General features: G+C 48.3%; 1 protein-coding gene across 1 annotated transcript; it reads left to right on the forward strand.

Moving 5' to 3' along the window:
• The first annotated feature begins 4,313 nt into the window (after positions 1-4,313).
• LOC144154869 (carboxypeptidase M-like) lies at positions 4,314-11,063 on the forward strand. Its single transcript, XM_077685950.1, has 2 exons — positions 4,314-5,350; positions 10,745-11,063. The coding sequence occupies exons 1-2, from the start codon at positions 4,314-4,316 to the stop codon at positions 11,061-11,063; spliced, it is 1,356 nt and encodes a 451-aa protein (XP_077542076.1).
• The last annotated feature ends 8,769 nt before the right edge of the window (positions 11,064-19,832 follow it).

Genomic DNA, 19,832 nt, shown 5'->3' on the forward strand with positions numbered 1-19,832 from the left:
GGGCCGGGCCGGGCCGCCCGAAGTCGATTATCGGGGGGCCCGGGCCGGGCCCGGGCTCAGTGCCGCGGGCCCGGGCTGGGCTCGGGCTCAGTGCCGCGGGCCCGGGCCGGGCTCGGGCTCAACGCCACGGGCCCGGGGCCGGGCTCTGGCTTGAATTCATAGGCCCGGCCGTTAATAGTTCTGACGTGAAGTGTATAAAAGAGCATAACATTGAATATTCTGAGTATACTTTTATGCGCTTCTTGGTGTTAGTTGTACACATTGTTTTAAAAACGTGTTTTGCTAGGGCTGATAGTCACTATACTGTAACTTTAATGACATTTCATGTACTGCATCAAGATTTTATATTTTGGTGTATAACATATCAAAGATATGGTTACAAGGAATGCCCTAGATGGGAAGGAATTAATTAAGCCACCCTGGAGCTGTGCACCTATGTTTATGTACGTGTGTTTTAGATGTCGAACCAATCTAAATGCGGCTGCCGTGGCTGGAAATCAAACTCGCGTGCTAGAGAAGCGCCACCGCTTAACAACCACTCCTGGGAAAATATTTCAACGCACGCACATACTCGTGGATTCAAATGGAGAGCAAGAAATTTCATTAATACCAACTTGTAACCGAAACAACCACATGAAGTTGCCAAGAGTCTGGTCATCAAAGGTGATGGTGTCTCTCGTGTAAGAATACGAGCTATTATTACGCCCATGTGGCGTGAACTGCAGACGGTGTGAGCTAAACCACGTGTACTTTTAAACCCTTTTTTTGCGTTACAATTCAGGGCGTGCTTGTACAGACTAGATGCTCCGTCTGATTTCCCGCTACGAAGACACTCGACCAAATATAATAATCTAATTTTCTTCAACGTCTAAGACTAGGCCTGGTCACACACATGCGGGCCCTCCATAGGCTCAAAAAAAAAAAAAGACCGTGCCCGGGCTGGGCGTGGGCTTGAGACGACGGGCCCGGGCCGGGCCTGGGATTGCGACGACGGGCCCGGGCCGGGCCTGGGCTTGAGACGATGGGCCCTGGCCGGGACGGGGCTAGGCTCACTTATGAATGCCCGGGCCCGGGCCGGGGCCGGGCTCGGTGTTACGGGCCCGGGTCGGGCTCGGGCTTCACAAAGCGGGCTCGGGCCGGGCTCGGGCCTTAAAATCAGGCCCGTGCAGTGCTCTAGACATAACCCCTGATCTCACCTTCTCTTATAACATCAGACACTTGGAGTGGCTCCCACTGGATGAGACATTAGGGAGCGATCACTATATAATACCGTCTGTTGTTTCCCATTACGGAACCCCGCAACACCTTGGAAAAGCAAAGATCACTGAATGGAAAGCATTCCGTGAGGAGACCCAACAGACCAACTTCGATTCCATTGAGCAATGGTCAGAAGGAATTATCCAATTGGTTTCTACACAAACACACCAGAACAATTCAGCTTACCACCGATGACCCTGGCACTGATCCGCACCGCCTACACCTACGGGAGGCTCGGAGAAGCATTATCAAGCGGTGGAAAAAAAGGAAGAACCAGCCGTACCCTCAAGCTCCGAATAGCTCAAATTACTGCTGAGGCCACCGACTATCCACATAATATCAGTAGACATAATTGGAGCCAATTTTGGGACCAACTACAAGGCACGCTGAGCAACCTCTGAAGTTGGCGCATTCTCGAAAAGCTAATCGGGATTACATAAAGGAAGGCAGCCGCCGCACACCATATCCCGCGTCTCATTCACCAATACCAAGAGGACGACCAACAATTACTCAGAGACCTGGCTGACCGTTACATAGATCCCATCCCCACCACCCCTCGTGTGCTGGGCGAGACAGGCCGCCAAGACCCAGGGCTTCCTGGACTAAGAAGATCTCCCACCTGGTGGTCAGCCCAACAACATTGGCCACAACAAACAACATTGAATGCTCAATTAAATGTTTATTCCTCGTCCTGCGTTCCCAACTCATAACAAGTGCTTAGGTGTCGTCAGGGCTCCTGTCTGTTCACCAAAACCTTCCCATCCTATCTGTCAGTCATTAAGATGCGGGACCAATTCTTCGAGCCCATATTTGAACCTCTCACTATCCCCTACTAAGACAGCACTTGTCACAGTGCGGTCTTAGTAGTCTCGGCCTTTTATATCTACCTTTCTATTAATAAAAACACGCCTGTACCTCTAGTATATACCCTACGTGTTTCTACCATTAATTTTGGCCGCACCAGTTCTGCGATACCACGGCTTCGTCCTCGAAAACAAAACCCGTCTTAGTGGCTGCCACTTTACGAGGTACCTCCACAAAGCTGGAGGTGCGCTGTTTAAGATATCACGCACGTTTGCCCTAGCCATTTTAGTCAGAATAACCGGCAAGTGAAATTCAACTTCATGACAAAGTCACCCAGAAAACTCGAAAAATAATTTAACCTAGAAGCTATGGGAGCCACAATCGGTTCACCTGGCTTCAATTCCATGGAAAGTTCCCATCAGGAACCACAACTGAACACGTTCTATGAATAGGTCTGACGCCGATGCCAGGGTATCGACTAGTTGTGGTACCAGGAAGTAGGCATCGACTACTTTTGGTACCTTTAGCTACTTTTAGCTTTTGGTACTAGGCCATGAACCAAATATTGCGGCTATTGCGGATTTGAGAAGAAAAGGCACTCATAAAATCTCCTACACCCATTGCAACCCCACAAAGGGTGACACTCGAGACCATCAGAGAGCAGTTATTCCTTTATAATTCTGCTTAACCGTAGGAAAGAACAGTTTCTCTCAGGAATTACTCGTTCAAACCAGTGCGCCTTTCTCCACAGTGGTCTGATTTTTTGTACATTGGGTCCGGTGACACAGAGAGCCCAGGACTCCTCCCAGACTTGAACCGAGGAGACCATCAACAGTGATTCCTCGGCGGATACCCCAGAACCTCGCCGCACATTTTAGTACTAGCACGTGTGCCTAAAAAATCCGCGATTTACTGCTGAGTTATCCATGCCCTGTCCAGTAACATGGAGAGAGCGCCACAGGAACAATTCTACACAAGCCACAGAAACGCCTATTTGCAGCACACGTCCGGATTATCCCTCCCTATTACACCTTTCACGGCGGCTGCTCACCTGACCAACATAAAGAAATGTCGTCGGCTTAACACCAGCGAATTTCCTGTACTGTATGTTCAGGAAATATGAGCTTAATTTTCGGAAATCTACTATTTCACTGTACTTTGTTCTCATGAGCTTATAAGTATGTATTTCTTTCTGCTGTTTTTCTAATTCTTTGCAGAAATCCCACATGCTTAAGTTTTCTTCACCCCTTTCCTAATGGTTTTTGTAACTGAATATTGGATGTTGTTTTCCTAAAGGAGTTGCGGAAAGATGTCTTCTATAGGGTTCTAGTAATGCTCGTGGAGCAGGTGTCACATCCTGAGAAACATATTTATTGCAGCCGCGCGGCTGTAATGAATTCGTCTGTAGAGTGGTGGACGGAGACAAAGGATAGGTACGATACCTTTCAGGGTATCACTAAGTATTACAGGAACAACAGGAGGGTGCTGGCACCGCCTCACCCCGAGTTGACTAGAGAACAAGCGTCTACGTTCAGACAGCTACAGACAAATTCATTAATGACCCCGGTCATTATGAAACATATCCAACCAGAACTCTACACGGACGACAAGTGTGTGTTGTGCAGTAACTCCAGGGCAACAGCCGCCCATTTATTATGGGATTGTGAAGTGGATCCCTAGAGAAGGCAAGCGTTGCAGGGGGCGGCAGAAAGTTAGATGGGCAGATGAGATCAAGAAGTTTGCGGGGATAAATTAGTCACAGTTGGCACAGGACCGAGGTAATTGGAGAATAATGGGAGAGGCCTTTGCCCTGCAGTGGGCGTATATAGGCTGGTGATGATGATGATGATGATGATGTGAAGTGCGACCACACGAAGCTTCAACCAGAACCGACCTTCCGCCGTGGTTACAAGACGCCATACGCAGTTACGACAAGGACATTCAACTCTCAGCCGTCCAGCAGGTCCTAACGGCTCTCGAACGGCAGCACCGGAGAGAAAGCTGCGGGCCGACGCCCTCCCTTCGGGGACAAGGGTGTCCACCCCCGCAGTGAGTAACGAAAGTGTTGGTTAGTAGAATGCCACCAGGATCGACGAGTGGCTACGTCCGGGCGTAGTGGAGACATTACGCCTGTTGCCGGCGATCATTAAAGTCTCTTTCACTTCACTTGCAATCATCATTGTCTTCTTCACACAATCATTCCCATCAGTATGTTTAATGTCGGGTCAAATGGGGCAGCTGCACGCCCCGCGATGCTTCTTCTGGTGCTCCTGGTGCTACGCGCTGTGAGTGGCCTCTACGCGCCTGTGAGCACGAACGACGCAGGCAACCTGACATACCGCAGCATGCAGAGGCGGCGCGACACCATTCGTGACCTGCACAGCGCGTTCCCCGCACTCAGCCGACTCGAAGTCGTGGGCAAGGTTGCCGGCAGCCCCGTGTACGTGCTTATCATCTCACGGAAGCCACGCCGTCCGTTCTTGTTGCCTCGTGTCTACCTGCTGGCGGATTTCCCAGCCGGAAGTGAACAGCTCATACGACTTGCCTCGCACCTGCTTCAGGAGTATGACCAGGACGAGGCAGTGGCGCGCGTTGTCAACGGCACCGAGGTGCACATCATCTTCTGGCTGGAGCCGGTCACAGTCCAGGGGACGCCCAAGGACGACTGCTCGGCCGACGACCTGGGCGGCGATGAGCTGGCGGGCTTCCCCGACTACTTCAACGATAAGGCCGCGATGCTCACGGACGATAGCCGCTTGAGCGAGCAGGCCCAGCTGTTGGCGCAATGGATCAGGCGCGGCAGGTTCGTACTGGGCGCGCACTTGCGTGGTGGCGACGGCGACGTGGCCGTGGCGTACGGGTTCCGCAACGGGTTCCTGAGTAGGAACTCGCCCATCGCAGCTCCCGACGAGGACGTGCTCCGGAACCTGTCGCTAGGTTACGCGCAGCTGCAGCCCGAGATGAAGAAGGGGGCGCCGCATTGCCCCGGAGGCCATTTGCGCGGCTTCCCCGGTGGTGTGACGAGCGCAGCGGCTTGGAAGAAACGCCCCGGCTCGGTGCAAGACTACGCGTACGTGCGGGAGGGCACGCTTGTTCTCGACTTGGCGATCTCTTGCTGCCGAGTACCAAGCGAGCAGACGTTACGCAGGCTGTGGATGGACAACAAGAACGCCATGGTTCACCTGCTACGGGAAGTCCAGCGTGCACTCCGAGGATACGTGAAGGCACCTGATGGAACACATATCCCGGGAGCACTGCTTACTATACGTGGGAGAAACGTGGGATTCAGGTTGGTGGTGACGCTTGTTCTGATGCTGGAAGCTTTGCCCAGCTACTTGCAAAATATTTGTTGAATGCGTGTGCGGCACCGCCTGGAACGAGGCCGAGAACAGTGGTGTTCCTTACGTTAGTGGAGGGACGGGTCTCCAGGGATTTAAAATGAGCCACGAAATGATGACAAAAAATGTTGGCATTCAACTGTGACAGGAAAGGTGGAGGCGACACTATAACACCTCTGGAAAAAGCTCAACGCGCAAGCTTCGCTCCATTCTAGTTTCTCGCAAGATAGATGCAAACTTTTATTCATTTCCCCCACGAAACAGGGCTATAAGGGGACGTTTTCGGTGAAAATTATAATTTCAAAATTGCCGGGATTTACGCACCCAAGTTCACCTGGGAAAGCTTTACCCTGCGCCGAATTGCCTACACATCCAATTTTATGTTTTTGGACACCACCAGAAAAACATCCGCAGTGGTCGAGACCGATTACGAGTTCCGAAGCTTAGCAACACAATGCTTTAGACGCAAAGCCATCGCAGATTAGAAATTTTAATGCTAATGTATCATTCGTCCAATGTTTAAGGCTTGAAATAATGCTACGCTTCAGACGTTGTGATTTTTAAATGTTTTTTCAGGGGGAGGGGGCTATTCACAACATTTTCTGGCGGCAGCTCGCGGTTATATTACCCAGTTTTTATACTAAGCTTTTCAAAGGCTTTTTAGCATCGGCCTTAAGCCTAATCTTCAGCTGGCCACATCGTAGTAGCGCTAAAGACGGAACACAGAAGGAAAAAGAAACACAGGACGATTCGCTCGACTTCAACTTAGATTTGTACTTGATACACATTCACTCTACCTCGTCGGCGCATGCTCCAGAAGAAAAGAAAAAGACGAAAAGAGGGAACTTATCCATTTTACACGCGTGTGCGTTACTTTTTGAGGAACCACACTTTCTTGGACAATGCCGCAGAAGGGGTGTACACATGGGTGTGCAGAAGGCGTGTACATCTGCATACACAAGATAAAAAAGTAGATTTGCTAGTTAGGCAGGTTGGGAGTGTTCTCGCTCCGTGAAGAACAATAATTACGCGCTCAAAATCACTGCTCATGTAGGCCAGTGGCGTCTACAGCCGCGTAAACGATGTTCACACCAAGTTTACAGATAGCTTCTTCTTGAATTTTTCAAATACCAGCCGTGCAATCCAGTTGTCCTGACCCATGTATATGCCTTGTATATGCCTTGATTACAGCATTTACCATCACATAAATTTAGCAATGGCTGAAAACCAATAAGGTATAGTGGAATCTACAAGTCTGAGAAAATGCTTCATGCTGGTTTTAATTATGAGCTTATGCGTCGAACATGCATTAAAACTGCCCTACGAATTTGCATGATACGGAGATAATAGGAAGACAGGAATATAGTACATTTGAACATTTTAATTTCACGTGTCGATGAACAGAGACAGTCTGGCTTATAAAGAAATCTAGATGAGTAGAAACTCAGGATTCTGTGTCTAAAGGGCGAACGAGAGAAAAGGTTCAACGAGACGAAAGATCCAACAGTGGATCTTCCTTCTCGGTAGATCTTTCATCTCGTTGGACATTCAGGCTCGATTGGACCTTCTGTCTCGGTGGATCTTTCGTCTCGGTGGATATTGCGTCTGGGTAGATATCGAGGCTTTTCCCTATTATATGAACGCCCGCAGCACTCTACAATCACCTTCACTGCCTAATTTCGCAAAATAAGAGCGATAAAGTTGTCGTTAGAAAGTTGGTAAAATAAGAGCGAGAAAGTTGTCGAAAGAAAGAAGGTCCCCTTCACCCCGAGAAGTCGGAGTGGCGCTGGCTACAACCCCCAAGCACAGAAAAAAAATTACATTGACATAAATACCCCAGAAAGTGGAGGGCAAAGTCGCCCCGCCGGTAGCGTAGTGGTTATCGCACCAGACCGGTATTCTGGAGGTCGTGGGTTCGGTTCCGACCTGGCGGGCCTTTTTTCTCCACTTTCTTTCTTTCCAAATTCTTTAGCTGTTTCAATGACCTACCACATCCTCCTCTTTGCTTTCCGAGGTTTTCTTGACTGCCAACCCTTATTTCTGTCTTATTACAACGAGCCCCTCATTTCATATATATATATATATATATATATATATATATATATATATATATATATATATATATATATATATATATATATATATATATATATATATATATATATATATATAGGTGCGTGTGCATGAACTTGGAAACATACATTGGTCATGGTCCATCACATCACAAGATGAAATCGGGTCATTTCGCGTCCGCAGACGTTGCATTGTATTTTTTCCTTTTAAGGCTGTATATCCTAAATACTGCGGTAGCGTCTGCATAAAGGACGGAAACCGTGCTTATTTAAGCCCGTCTATGCAATGAAAACACAAACAGAGGTTCGACAAATTAGCGGTTGATTACGACTTAGCAACCCATTTACTAGACTGTGCAGGGATCTTATAATTCCAACTCGTTTCTTTTTCTTGGCGTGTGCAATGTTTGCGGGACTCTGCATCAGCTACATTTTCACCAAGCAGTTTAACCAATGGCGTAAAATGAAGAAAGTCGCAGATTTGTGTGAGTGACCGTTCGGCGCAAAAATAAGAAAAGTGCAACGGTGCTGTGGCCTTTGCAGATATTGATATTAAGAATGCATTTGTGTAACTTGGAACAATTTGATTTCTAGAATATGGCAGCTCCGAGCATGAATAAGGTACTGCGCTACTGAGCAAAAAGTTTCCACTTCATTCCTGGCAACGATAGTAGCTTGTTCCATCAAGTAACTAGAAGGCCGCACAACGACAAATTAACACAAGCGAAAACGTCCGTGTATCTCGAGTGTAGCGCACGTTCACTATGAATTAGACGTCATAAAATTAGTCCGTAGCCCCTCCCCGCTTTCGCACAGCTGATCACAAAGCCTCGCAGTGTCTGTTACTCGGAAATTCCCAGTTTCAACTGAATTTTATGCATTCACAATGTGTGTCATTCTCGGATCCCTTCCAGGCTTTCGCAGATGTAATACACTACAACTGTACTATGCAGAACAACTTTTTTTGAAACGACGGAGCGAAATACTGACAGGGCTGGCTACACATGCTGCACAAATTCAAATATTTATTCCGCTATCTGTCGAGCTGCATTTGTCTGCACGTTGATTACCAAGCTTATTCTTAGTATTGCACCGGCTAACTCGATAGGGAAGCCCATGCGTTGTTTTCAAAGAAATTGGCGAGTGCGAGTTGTTCGTTTTTCTAGCATACGATTAATTATTGAAATGCGATTTTCTGACGCCAGTCTGTACGTGTACTTAGTGATGCGACCACACGGTGTGTGAGGAGTCCAACAGATTAGACCCCGACGATTAGCATTGCTCACAACAAAACTTCGCTGTTGTAGTGACAAATGATATTGCTGGAATTGACCAGAAAATCGTGGTATAAGTGGCTCACGTGAAACAGGTTGCATTGATGAAGAACTCCTGCATGCACAAGACTAACAAAATTGCCAGAACGCTCATTAAGCTTGGGGGGGATGTGACCCAACTGAGCAAAGCCCATCGCTATCCCCTTCATCCGAATGAGCACAGTATACCTGTCGTATTATTAGACCTTTCGTCTCTGTGGAACTTTCGTCTCGATGGACTTTCAGGCTTGATTGAATCTTCCCTCTCGGTGGATATTCCGTCTCGTTAGACATTCCGGCCACAAGTGGAAACTCAGTACAAATGAAATGTTTTTAGCTCTATTGAAGTTTTCAAGAACAAAATGCATGGGCCCGCAGGAAGAGCGGACAAATGGCGATGTCCATTAGTTCAGGAGAAGCAGCTGCCTCCAGTAGTTTTTATTTTGCTAGCAGCCCAAGTTTTTGAGGAGATGACACCTCAGTTGCTTGTCTGCCATTGGAACCGAACAATTTAGGCATCGGCCCAAAGGCAACTCCAAATGGCCTTAGCTTTTTTTTTACAATGGAGATCTGCGCCAGGAAAAAAGGAATTCGTCTGCGCGATTTCTTCTTGGATTGATTGATCGCCTTCGCAACCTCTTCTGACGGTCCGATGTTTTCGGGCACCTTGGCGTTGATGTGACGGGGCACAAATTATACCAGGGTTGCAATGAAGCAACTGAAGTTGGTAACTGAAGCCTATTGTCTGTGGTTACATCGCCGGAATTGTGTCTGCGCAATGATTCCATTGCAAAATAGGAGTTCAGTTCGTAGAGGACATTTGGACTAGTAGTCTGCTATTATTAGCCACCAGGAATTGTTGCAGTCGGAAAGATGCATTGCTATCATATTCCAAGGTCGACCTTGGAGCTCCGTGGGGATATTGGGTAGGCCTAATGTCTTAACTACTCTATGTAATTTTGAAAGCCTGGCCCCCTGACGGCTCCCTGGGGTGACCCGTGTGCAACTCTTCCGGGAGTGTTTGCAATCGGTGGCAACCATAACTTTTTAAGGCTTCATCAGGGTGCCCGCAGCTGCAATGATGTTGCACTCGCTTCAGAGTTATACATTGCTTTCTCAATGTCAGGGTACTTCTAAGCGGAAATTCCGGAACGAAGTAACTGGCTGCCATTACAAAGTTGCTGGAACGCTGTCCTGTTGTCCTGCTAGACTGGCAGTTGCAACCGATGCCATTGCCTAAACGACACTCACATAAAGGTTTAGCTCTGCGGCCAGAAAATCGCGTCACTAATTATTTTATAAATGGGAAAGAACGAAGTAAGCTGAAAACCAGTCTCTGGCAAGGATACAGGCCACGTTACATTCGCCCCAGAAAAGTCGCATATGAAGCGACTGTGGCCTGGGTATCACTTGTCATAAATGTTTCGGCGGGGTTAAATAAACTATGTGCTTGATATGAGCTCAGAGTCAAAAGGGCGTGCCAAGAAGAATCTTTTCTAATGGCCTACGAGCGGTAGCCATTTGTGTGCGGTATTAGCTGGCCTCTGTGTTCCTTGTCGTCGACGTGCACTGCATTGAATCTGATTAAGCATGATGCCAATTGCACAAGAGCGTGAACCTTCTGTAGCTGTAGGGTACGAGCTGAATGAAGTCGGGTCGCGCATTACACAGAACGCTAACAATATATAAAGAAACGACGTACAAGAATTGCACTGGGTATTCACTGAGTAGCAAAAAAGATGGTTTAAGCTTGAGTCCTATTTTGGGACATGAACATACTCGCAGCAAGGGCTAAATGCAGTGCGTCGGTAAGACCAACAGCTGGAAAATTTCAGCGTTATGTTCTTCTTATTTGTGTGGTCGCACTCTGTGCACTAGTATACTTTCTCTGCCTGAAAAAATCCCACCTTAGCACCACAGTTACGGAGTTTTCAAACGGCGAAGTCACCCTCATGCGCAGATCGAGCGACCAGGGCGAGTTTTGGCGGATGCTGCTGCCCGGAACCTACATGCTCTTAGTCAGTGCCAGGGGCTACTTGCCGGACGCGGTGAGCGTGACGGTGCCGGAACAAGGGCAGAAGATGGAACCTGTCGTGGTGGTCCTAAGCCCGCGCCTCCATCCACCCAGCATCGTCGCCATGGAGAGCTACAGCACAGAGCAGTCGGTGCCAGAGAGGCACGGGGGAGGAGGCGCCGGTGACGCCCCCAGAGTCGGCGGCTGCCTCAGTCATGGATTCCTTTTACTGACATGTGGGATCACCCTAGGCATATTTGCATGATGGAATAGTCCAGTGGGCCGCCACGGACGACGAAAAAGGCGATTCGTTATTCAGTTATCTGATGCGACTTATAGGCAATATTTTTTACTAATCCACACGAAAGCTGATTTTGAGCTCTTATAGTTGCTCTTGGGCAAAATAAGCTACAATAAGTATTTAATTCTGTGCGTTGATGTACTCGGCTGATTCTGTAAATAAAACTGTTGATTCGAAGCACTGGTACGTTTTGCCACGCTGGCCTTGGGCCATCACACCGTTATCACCAACAGCTTGTAGAGAGATCACCACAGCAATGCGAACGAGAGGACCGAGTGCTATCATTTTCTCACTATGTATTCCTAACATTGTTCATTTCGGGGGCTTGGTTGCTTACGGATTACGCATCCGATAACATTAGTAGAGGGGCTGAGATAAAAAAAAAACAATGAATGACATAGATGGCAGAACTGCATCAGAGTTGGACTGCTCTACGGCCATCTACATACCACATCGCCACCTGAGAATACGCTGGATTCAGGGTTCAGTGTTTATGAAGCGGAGAGGTTAGGTCTGGGGACGGCACATTATAATAATGCGCGGTGTTTGTATTGGACGCGCCTGTATAAAACTCTGTACAGTACGTTGAGGCTTAAAAAGTGTTGATGTATTAATGCACTGGGAGATTTGCTCTCTATATGTGTAAAAGACGTCAGCTAACTCTGACGATAGCTCCCAAGGGGACGTAATATAATTGATAGTGGTTTTGCAGGCTTTTTGAGAGAAGTGTCCATGTCCGACGCAATAGCGTTTAAGATTATTGCTAAGGCTGAGGAAGGCCAGGCTGCTTAAAGAAGAGATACCGTGGTTGTGTCATGGATTGAGATGTTCGATGGGCGTTTTACGATTGAGGTTTCGTTTACCACTCATACCAAGGCTGCGTAGGCTCGCTGACTTTCCAGTGACCGCATTTCTGATTCTACATACAAGCTTTCTATGGGGCAGTACAGGAAGCACGGGTCGTCAATCGCAGACCTGAATGGTAAAACAAGGTACAGTAGTTTCACAGCAGCTGTAGGAGCTCACTGATACATTGGAAACCGTAATCGAGGCTGTAACTGATGAGGCTATTGAAGATTTTCAGTAAGCATGATCTAGCCTTGCCACACGACTGACGTGAGGAAATGGTCAGAATATATAGAGGTTTAATTAATTTTGATCGCAGTTATTTATGCGGTGTATAAAAGGTTATTTTTCATCCAGAAGTGCACCCGAAAATTTGTGCTCTTTTTTTATCTGGATGGGTTTTCCATCAATTGACACAAATAGGTCTGATCGCATACCGCGCATCTCCGTACAACGCACGCAGCTGATGCTGTCACAGTTCACCTAAAACTCCAAGTTGAATTTGTCTCTCGCAGATGGCCATTTGCAATACTTAGAGCGATTCCGAACATCATCTAAGTATATGGAGTAAAAAAAGTTGCAGAGGACATTACGCTTGAGTATCAAGATGTAAGACGCGATAGCGTTACTTCTACGGTCGCGAGCGTTTCCGAACAGTTTCGGCATTCACGATCTATGCTCACGAGCACCCAAGGCCAGCGAAGAGAGAAAGACTAGAAACACAAGGGTTTTTATTCGCCCTGCCCAGGAAAGACAGAGGTCCTCTGCGCTTCTGTGGCTTGAGATGTGAGCGTGAAAAGATGCGGCGGCGGGCTGTCGCTCAATTTGAGCGAGAAGACGACAGTGTCAGTGTTAAAAATGGTTGTTCACTAATGTCTTCACCGGTCTGGGCGTTTTCGCCTCTTTTTCTAAACGAAAGACATAGACAAGATATTTGCTGAGAAACTAAAAAGTAGCAGATGACATCTACGCTTGGGTCTTAAGATGTAAGACGCGATTTCCGAATGGAGTTGCTGAATTCGCGAACTATACTTCACGAGCACTCAAGGTCACCAAAGAGAGAACGATTACAGGGAGAGAGAATAAATGTTTAATAGAGCAAACCGGGTCGTTGAGCCGCCACTCGGTGAGGTGGATTCGCCTCCGTCCAGGTACCCTGGCACGGGTAACCAGAAAGATCGGTTCAGCGTTACGGGAGCTGGTCAGCAGGCCCTCCCACTGCTCTGGGGAAGGTTTGGGATTGGGGCTTAGCGGTGGGGTGTTTTGGCGGACCCACACCATGTGGTAGATAGTATTAAGGGAGGGACAGAAGTGACATGTGCGTGGGTATTGGGTAGTTGAGGGTGCGGATGAGGCTAGGTGAGGCGAATTGGTTGCGATAATGATGGAACGTGTGGTAGCCTGTTGGAACAGCGGGACGTCGAGGAGGCTAGACCATGGGTTCTGCCCTTGAGCGAAATGCCCGGTGTGGAAGGGCGGGGGCAGCGGTGTGAGCCGCCTCATTTCCCTCGAGGGACGAGTTTGCAGACGATGTAGAGCTTGAGGAGATTGATTGGTGCGAGTATGCGTAAGGCGGGGAGGGAGATGCGTCCACGTTGAAAGTTACGGTAGGCTTGCTTGGAACCTGTTTTGATTGTAACGTATTCAGAGCGAGTGGTAGGGGCTATGGCTATGGAAATTTATTCGGCAATGGTGGTTCATGTGGAGGGAGTTATGAGAGAGGTCAGAAGTGTGCTGTCTAAGCTGGCAACCACCAGACCATGAGCCTGGAGCGAGGGGAGGAGGGCGGCGTTGGTATAGCGAGTGTCGGGGCGAAAGTGGAATTGGGATCGAAGATATTTAACCCGGGAGAGCCTTCTTCCTTGGTTTAGTTTTGGGTGCATATTGTAGGAAATTTTGGATACAGTAATGTCGCACCGGATTGAAGACAGAATGCGTTGACGGGCTTGTGAAGCAGGTAGGGTCGGGTATCCGAGGGCCTGAAAGACGTACCCGCTGTTGGCTATTCGTCGCAAAAAACCACTCGTAGTGGTGTTTGCTAATGTCACGATTGCGTTTAGCGTCGTGAATTTGTCGTCACTGCCTTCCTGCTATGGGCCACCGTGGAATTGTGTGTCTGGTGGCGTGCAGATTTAGCAATACAATTTCCATGGACTTCCGACGCCGTAATGCACTGGTACTTTTCCGTGTCATGACTCGAGAAGAAACTGCTGCTCACGCTCGCGTACGAGTGGTGAGGACGAGTGTGTCGGCCGGTAGTGGTAAGGAGGAGTCTGGTGAGTTGGCTGTTGCGTTGAGCTTCCAGTTCTTCTAGGGTGTTGTGAATGCCGAGTTGAAGGGAACGACAAGTAGAGTTTGAGCGGGGAGGCCAAGTCATATTTTGAAAGCTTTTAGAATTAGTATGTCGACATTCTCCCCTTCTTTGGGTGAGGGCGATGTATGGGGTGGAAGGTGTGATGCGACTAATTAAGAGTGTTTGAATTAGTCGTTTTGTATCGTCTTTTTTGTGGCCTTGACGTTGGTTTGTGATACGTTTGATGAGATGGGTGAGTTGGGTGACAGTAGCTTGTATCTGGGGAAAAACTTCAGCGCCAGAGCCATCTTGATGGAATTGGACTTCAAGTATACGAAGAGTGTGTACTTTGGGAATGTGTGTGGAATCGATTGTTGGTGCAGGGTCGGGTGTGGGAAGTGGAGATCGGCCACGAGTGCGGAAGCGAAGGATGAGGAGTGCTCACTTGCTTGGGGCACACGTGAGGCGCCGAGGTAGGAGATAAGCGAGGATGGGGTCGATGGCTTGTTCAAGGGTGTCTTGTGATGTGCCAGGAGATCCCGTGAAGGTCGAAACATTTAAATCGTCAGCGCATAGGGCATGGTGGAGGCAATTTTCCGCAACTTTTCTATGACGTCAGGGAACTTTGTGCGATTGGCGGCCGCCTAACTCACCTGTCGCGACGACACATGACTGGACGTCTGTAATGGGGCCTCTAGTTCCATTTGACCGCATCACTTGAATGCTAACGTGCAGTTAACGCACTGAAAATTATGTTTTATTGTTGGCCCGTATGACGTCATTCTTGCTCATAATACGTCACTGTGGCGCAAAATTTGAAAGTTTTTAAGTACTTGCTTTTTTTTCGTTAAAAAAGCACATTTTGTGGCTGTAATGGAGCTGGGTGAGATACTGAATCCTAGTTCTTTCAAATTAAACTAAGTTGTATTTTCTCTTCATGACTCCTCTAACGTCGAGGGCTCAGATGGCGCTGAGACAAATTTTGCTGGGGTTATCGATGATTTCATCTTTGATCTCTACGAGAACATCGTGAGGTGCAAGGTGTGAGCGGAAGCCAAACGTGGTGTGGGAGAATAGGCCGTTGTCTTCACCGTGAGTAGTGATGCGGGTATGAACCATACATTCGAAGAGTTTGTCAAGACAGGAGGTGAGGAAGATGGGACAAAGGTTGAAGAGCTGGATTGGCTTGTTGGGCTAAGGTATGAGTGATATCTCTGCGTGCCGCCATTGGGAAGGGAGGGTGCCGTTTGTCCAGTGGATGTTGAAAAAATACAGTAAAGCTGCTGGAGAGGTCATGCCAAAGTTCCGGTTAGTTTTCTTAGTTATGCGGTGGTGGCCGGGAGTGATGTTTCTAGCGAGACAAGAGAGGGCTTGGTCAAGTTCTTCCAGCGTGAATGGAGCGTCAATTGAGGATTTGGAGAGGCGGTGTAGTCAGCGTGGTATAAATGAGAGGTATTGCTGCCGGTACCAAAAAGGGTAGTCTTGAGCTTTTTTTTAGTATGTGATCATTCGTGTGAAGATATCTGTAAAGACGGCGAACGAGATTGTGGGTGGCAGCTTTGGTGGGTTTCGAGCCAAAAAGACATCGGAGGAAATGCCACGCGCGCTTAGTGCTGAGTGTTCCTAAGAGCTGGTCGTAGAAGGTAGCCGAGTTTTGGTTGCGAAGGGTGTGAGCGTAGATATCGGCTTATTGAGTCAGGGCAGCAATTCGACGTTTCAGGCATTGATTGTATTTTTGCCTACGCCATCTAAGAGCAAGGCCCCGGTGAGCCTCCCATAAATGGAGAAGATGGGAGTCAACCAAGGGATTCTCACACCGTAAGAGGAATTGTCTGGGAATGCGTCTTGACAAGAGTGATTAATTGTGAAATCCATTCTTCCAGGTTGATGATAGTGTCTGGGAGGGGTGCAGAATCTTCTACGAAAAAATTCCCAGTCGCTAAGTGCGGCTTGACCGATGCGAGGTTTGAGTGTGAGGCAGGGAACAGTGATATGGATAATGTGATGATCGCTGCCCAATGTGTCTTCAAGGAACTGCCATTACAGGTAGGAAATAATATGCGAAAAGGTGAGGTCGGGGTTTGTATCTTGGGATACACTGTTGCCAAGTCGCGTTGGAGCGGTGAGATCGTTGCCTACAGTGAGGACGTGCTGCTGAGTGGACTTGAGTAAGGTAACCCCTTTTTTGGTTGCCTCATCATAGCCCCATCCGGGGTGCGGAGCGTTTAAATCACCGGAAACAATGGGAGGGGCGAAAGGGGCGAATTGCGTTGTGGATGAGGTGGTTGATGGCGGCGAGGGAGTGGTGGAGAGCTGTAGATGTTGAGAATGAGCAGGCTTGTTTTCGTCAGTTGAAAGGGAAGAATTTCCAAAAAGATAGGAGCCATGGGCGAGGCAATATCGTGTTGGGCTGCGAGACTCCTGGATACGAGCGTAGCGGTGCGGTGAGTCGAATCTTGGTTGTATGCTTCGTAGCCCTTAGCGAAAAGTAATACGTTTGAAATACGTACGAGTACGCTTGAAGTGCACTTCAAATATGCTTTGTATTTGTAAATGTATTTTAAGTGCATTAAAAATTGAATTTTCTAAATTTTTAGTAAATATTGAAAATACATTATTAAAAATACGGGAAAAATACAGTGCTTTTAAGTACCCTCCAAATAGATTAAAAATACACTGAACCTCATGAATGTGCACTTAAGGCATTCAGAATATATTGAAAATGTATTCTTCCCCCAAACGATCATTTTGTAAATGCACTGTAAATATTATAAAAATACACTTACCTAACTACATTTAGAGCAGCATTCTGAGAATACTTTAAAAGTGTGCTGAAGCATGGAAATATACTCCGAATATACTCGAAATACATTTCAAATGCCTTTTACGTTTGTCGAACGAACATGGTAGAAATACACTCTCAATGCATGAAAAATACTTATAGAAAATACATTTTAAATGTATTCATAAAGCTTTGCCGAAATACATTTCGAGTACACTACAGGTGCTGCTTCAGTTGCTGAATTGTAAGATTTACGTAAAGCATATCTGAAGTGCCGGATAAAATACATCTCAAATGAATAAACGTACTGAGAATTTCTCCTCGATGTTTACTTATAATAAAAGAAACTGAGGGAGATACTTTCACTTACTGCGCTGTCTAAAGCAGACATAACTCTGCGTATTAGAGAGAAACTCGGCGTACAAATATGTAAGCGGCGGTGTTCCAACGCAATCGGCTAAGAAAAAACATCGAATTCAATGAGTATATACGTGCGAAAACACTTGCAATTTGCCAGCGTTGTTACGACGGTATCGCTGTGGAGGCTTTCAAAATTTTCTTTTTCTGAAAAATATTGGCCTTAGATGGACAACCCTGGCTATGCTTGCGAGGGCGAGCAGCTCGGCGCCTCTCACTGCCGCTCACTACCTCCTCCACTGTACCCGGCACCTGCGGCGCGAGTTGAGCGGCTCACCCCTCCTTCACGTTTTGTCTGCCTTCGCTGCGTTTCTTTTGCCTGTCCTGTTTGGGACTCATCAACGCGCGGTCGTCGGGTCGACGCAGTCTGCTTTGACGGCGCGTTGCAGCGGCGTTGGCCGTCTAGCCAAGGTAAGCACGATATACCTGCTATTTGCGCGTACGGTGTCGCACTACAATTAATCGATGTATGTTTGCCTTGCAATCAAAGTGTGTTAACGCCTTTTTTGCAATCCGCACGTGGTTGTTAAGCTTACCTTTACCTGCGAGCGAGATTTCCTACCGTGACTACTCCGCGCAAGGGAATGTACTCACAAATCAACGACAGCAAGAAGACGTAAAAAAATGGATTTTAGTGCTTTCGTTTTTGCGCCTAATTTTTAGCTCAGAGGAGGACTGACGGAGGACTGTTGCTACTAGTTTCCTTGCAGATCGAGTACTCATTGAGGACTAACACTTGCATTAAACACATAACAGCCAGGAACGTTTTTAGCACAGCCTGTTCACAGAAAGTCCACCGTCCATGTTTACGCGCTTGAGAAATTTGCGAAGTGTATCCAGGGACGCAGCTTTCTTTTGTTTTCTGTTCGCAGCAGCCGCTCACAGCTGCGCATGTTCACAGCAGCCGCCGTACGGAGAAGGAACCCAGTTTGTGGCATACATTCATCCGACTAATGCGCGTGGCCGGGCCATACGGCGAGAATCCGAGCAGCCTTCGCGATTTCTGTCGGTCGCATGTCGCCATTCTGTCAACTAAAGCCATGAGAGAGTTTATGCCGTCTGTTTCGAAGTGACCAAAAGTGTTAAAAGCGACCCACGTAATCTTTGGTGCATGTGGCAGTAGCGAAGGTGCTTCATGCCCAGGGACTACAATTATTTGTCCATCTAAGACAAACTGTATGAGAGTAGCCGCTAAGTTACAATCAGTTTCTGTTCCTACGGCCACCCAGAACCAAGAACCAGCAAAGGAAGGGAGGAGAAGGAATGCGGGTGGGGAGGGGGACTTCGAGGGAGGAAACCAGTTCCCCGCGCGAGACCCCTCGGTTCCCGGAACGGGTCCCCCGGGCGGGTTCGTCTCTTTTTGTTCCTTGGATTGCTCCCCCAAAACTTCGCGAAACTTCAGGACGTTGGCCCCTTCCTCTTTTGTGTTTCCTTGCAACTTTTTCCCTCCTTGCTGTATTCATTTCGTAGCGCATTCACGAACACGTGTGCGCGTTCCGAGAGGCCCTTCGGCCGCTCGTGGTCGAGTGACAGACACGCGGAACCCGACGCGCTAACGCTGGACCACGCCACCGGAGAATTTCAGAAATGTGCCCAAAGGCACCGAAAACAGCATGAGCAGCTTGGCGGTTGTGTGTGTTTATAAGCCGCAATTTCCCATTTGCGTCTAAAGGGTGTACTTAAACGAGTTTTTTTTAGGTGTCACGAGTATTTATGAAGCAACTATTTTTACTTGATGGTCCCTGAAGCTAACAGGTGTTTATCTTTTTTTTGTATGTTAAAGACACGAGCATTTAGAATTATTTTCCGCGTTGCTGCCGACCTCGTTCGAGCTTGCTCGCAACAAAGCCGCCGCTGCTACCGGCACAAGGAACAAGTAGCTGCGGTCGCCTCCCTGCCCTTCTTCACGTGCTCTTCGTTCACCGCTCGCTCCGAAGACGGGGCACACGCTCACGCGACGCACTGAACTGCCCTTGAACTGCTTCGGGCCGTCGTCATACAGCTTGAGATAGCAGCGGAGCGGACCAGCCAGGCCTGCGTTAGGCCTAGCCCGTCCCCGACCCCGTGCGCACGCCATGGCGGCTGCGCCCGCGGTACCTCACGACGAGATGAACACCCACGGAGAGGCCCCGGCGATTATGGACTACGAGGGCGACGACGTCACCACCGAATTCGAGACCAACGAACGGACTCTACCTCCACAACGCGAGCACGACCGGACGCACGAGACGGAGACGGAGGACGACGACGGCTGGATCACCGCCGGCAGAAGGCTTCGACGCCGCGCCGCAGCACCCCTCGGTAAGCAGGCTCCTCCTTCTTCTCCTGCAGCCTCGCAGCCTCGAGGCAGCGATAGCTTCGCTAAGAAAGTGACTGCCAGACTTAGCAGAGCGGC

Source organism: Haemaphysalis longicornis, unplaced genomic scaffold, assembly GCF_048455015.1.
Source record: "Haemaphysalis longicornis isolate Haplotype H1 unplaced genomic scaffold, Haemaphysalis longicornis Haplotype H1 scaffold_1, whole genome shotgun sequence".
Classification (NCBI taxonomy): domain Eukaryota; kingdom Metazoa; phylum Arthropoda; class Arachnida; order Ixodida; family Ixodidae; genus Haemaphysalis; species Haemaphysalis longicornis.

Coding starts and splice junctions, on each gene's coding strand:
- LOC144154869 (XM_077685950.1), top strand. CDS start 4,314: ATGCTTCTTCTGGTGCTCCTGGTGCTACGCGCTGTGAGTGGCCTCTAC. Junction 5,351..10,744: donor GGGAGAAACGTGGGATTCAG/GTTGGTGGTGAC, acceptor CCTCATGCGCAG/ATCGAGCGACCAGGGCGAGT.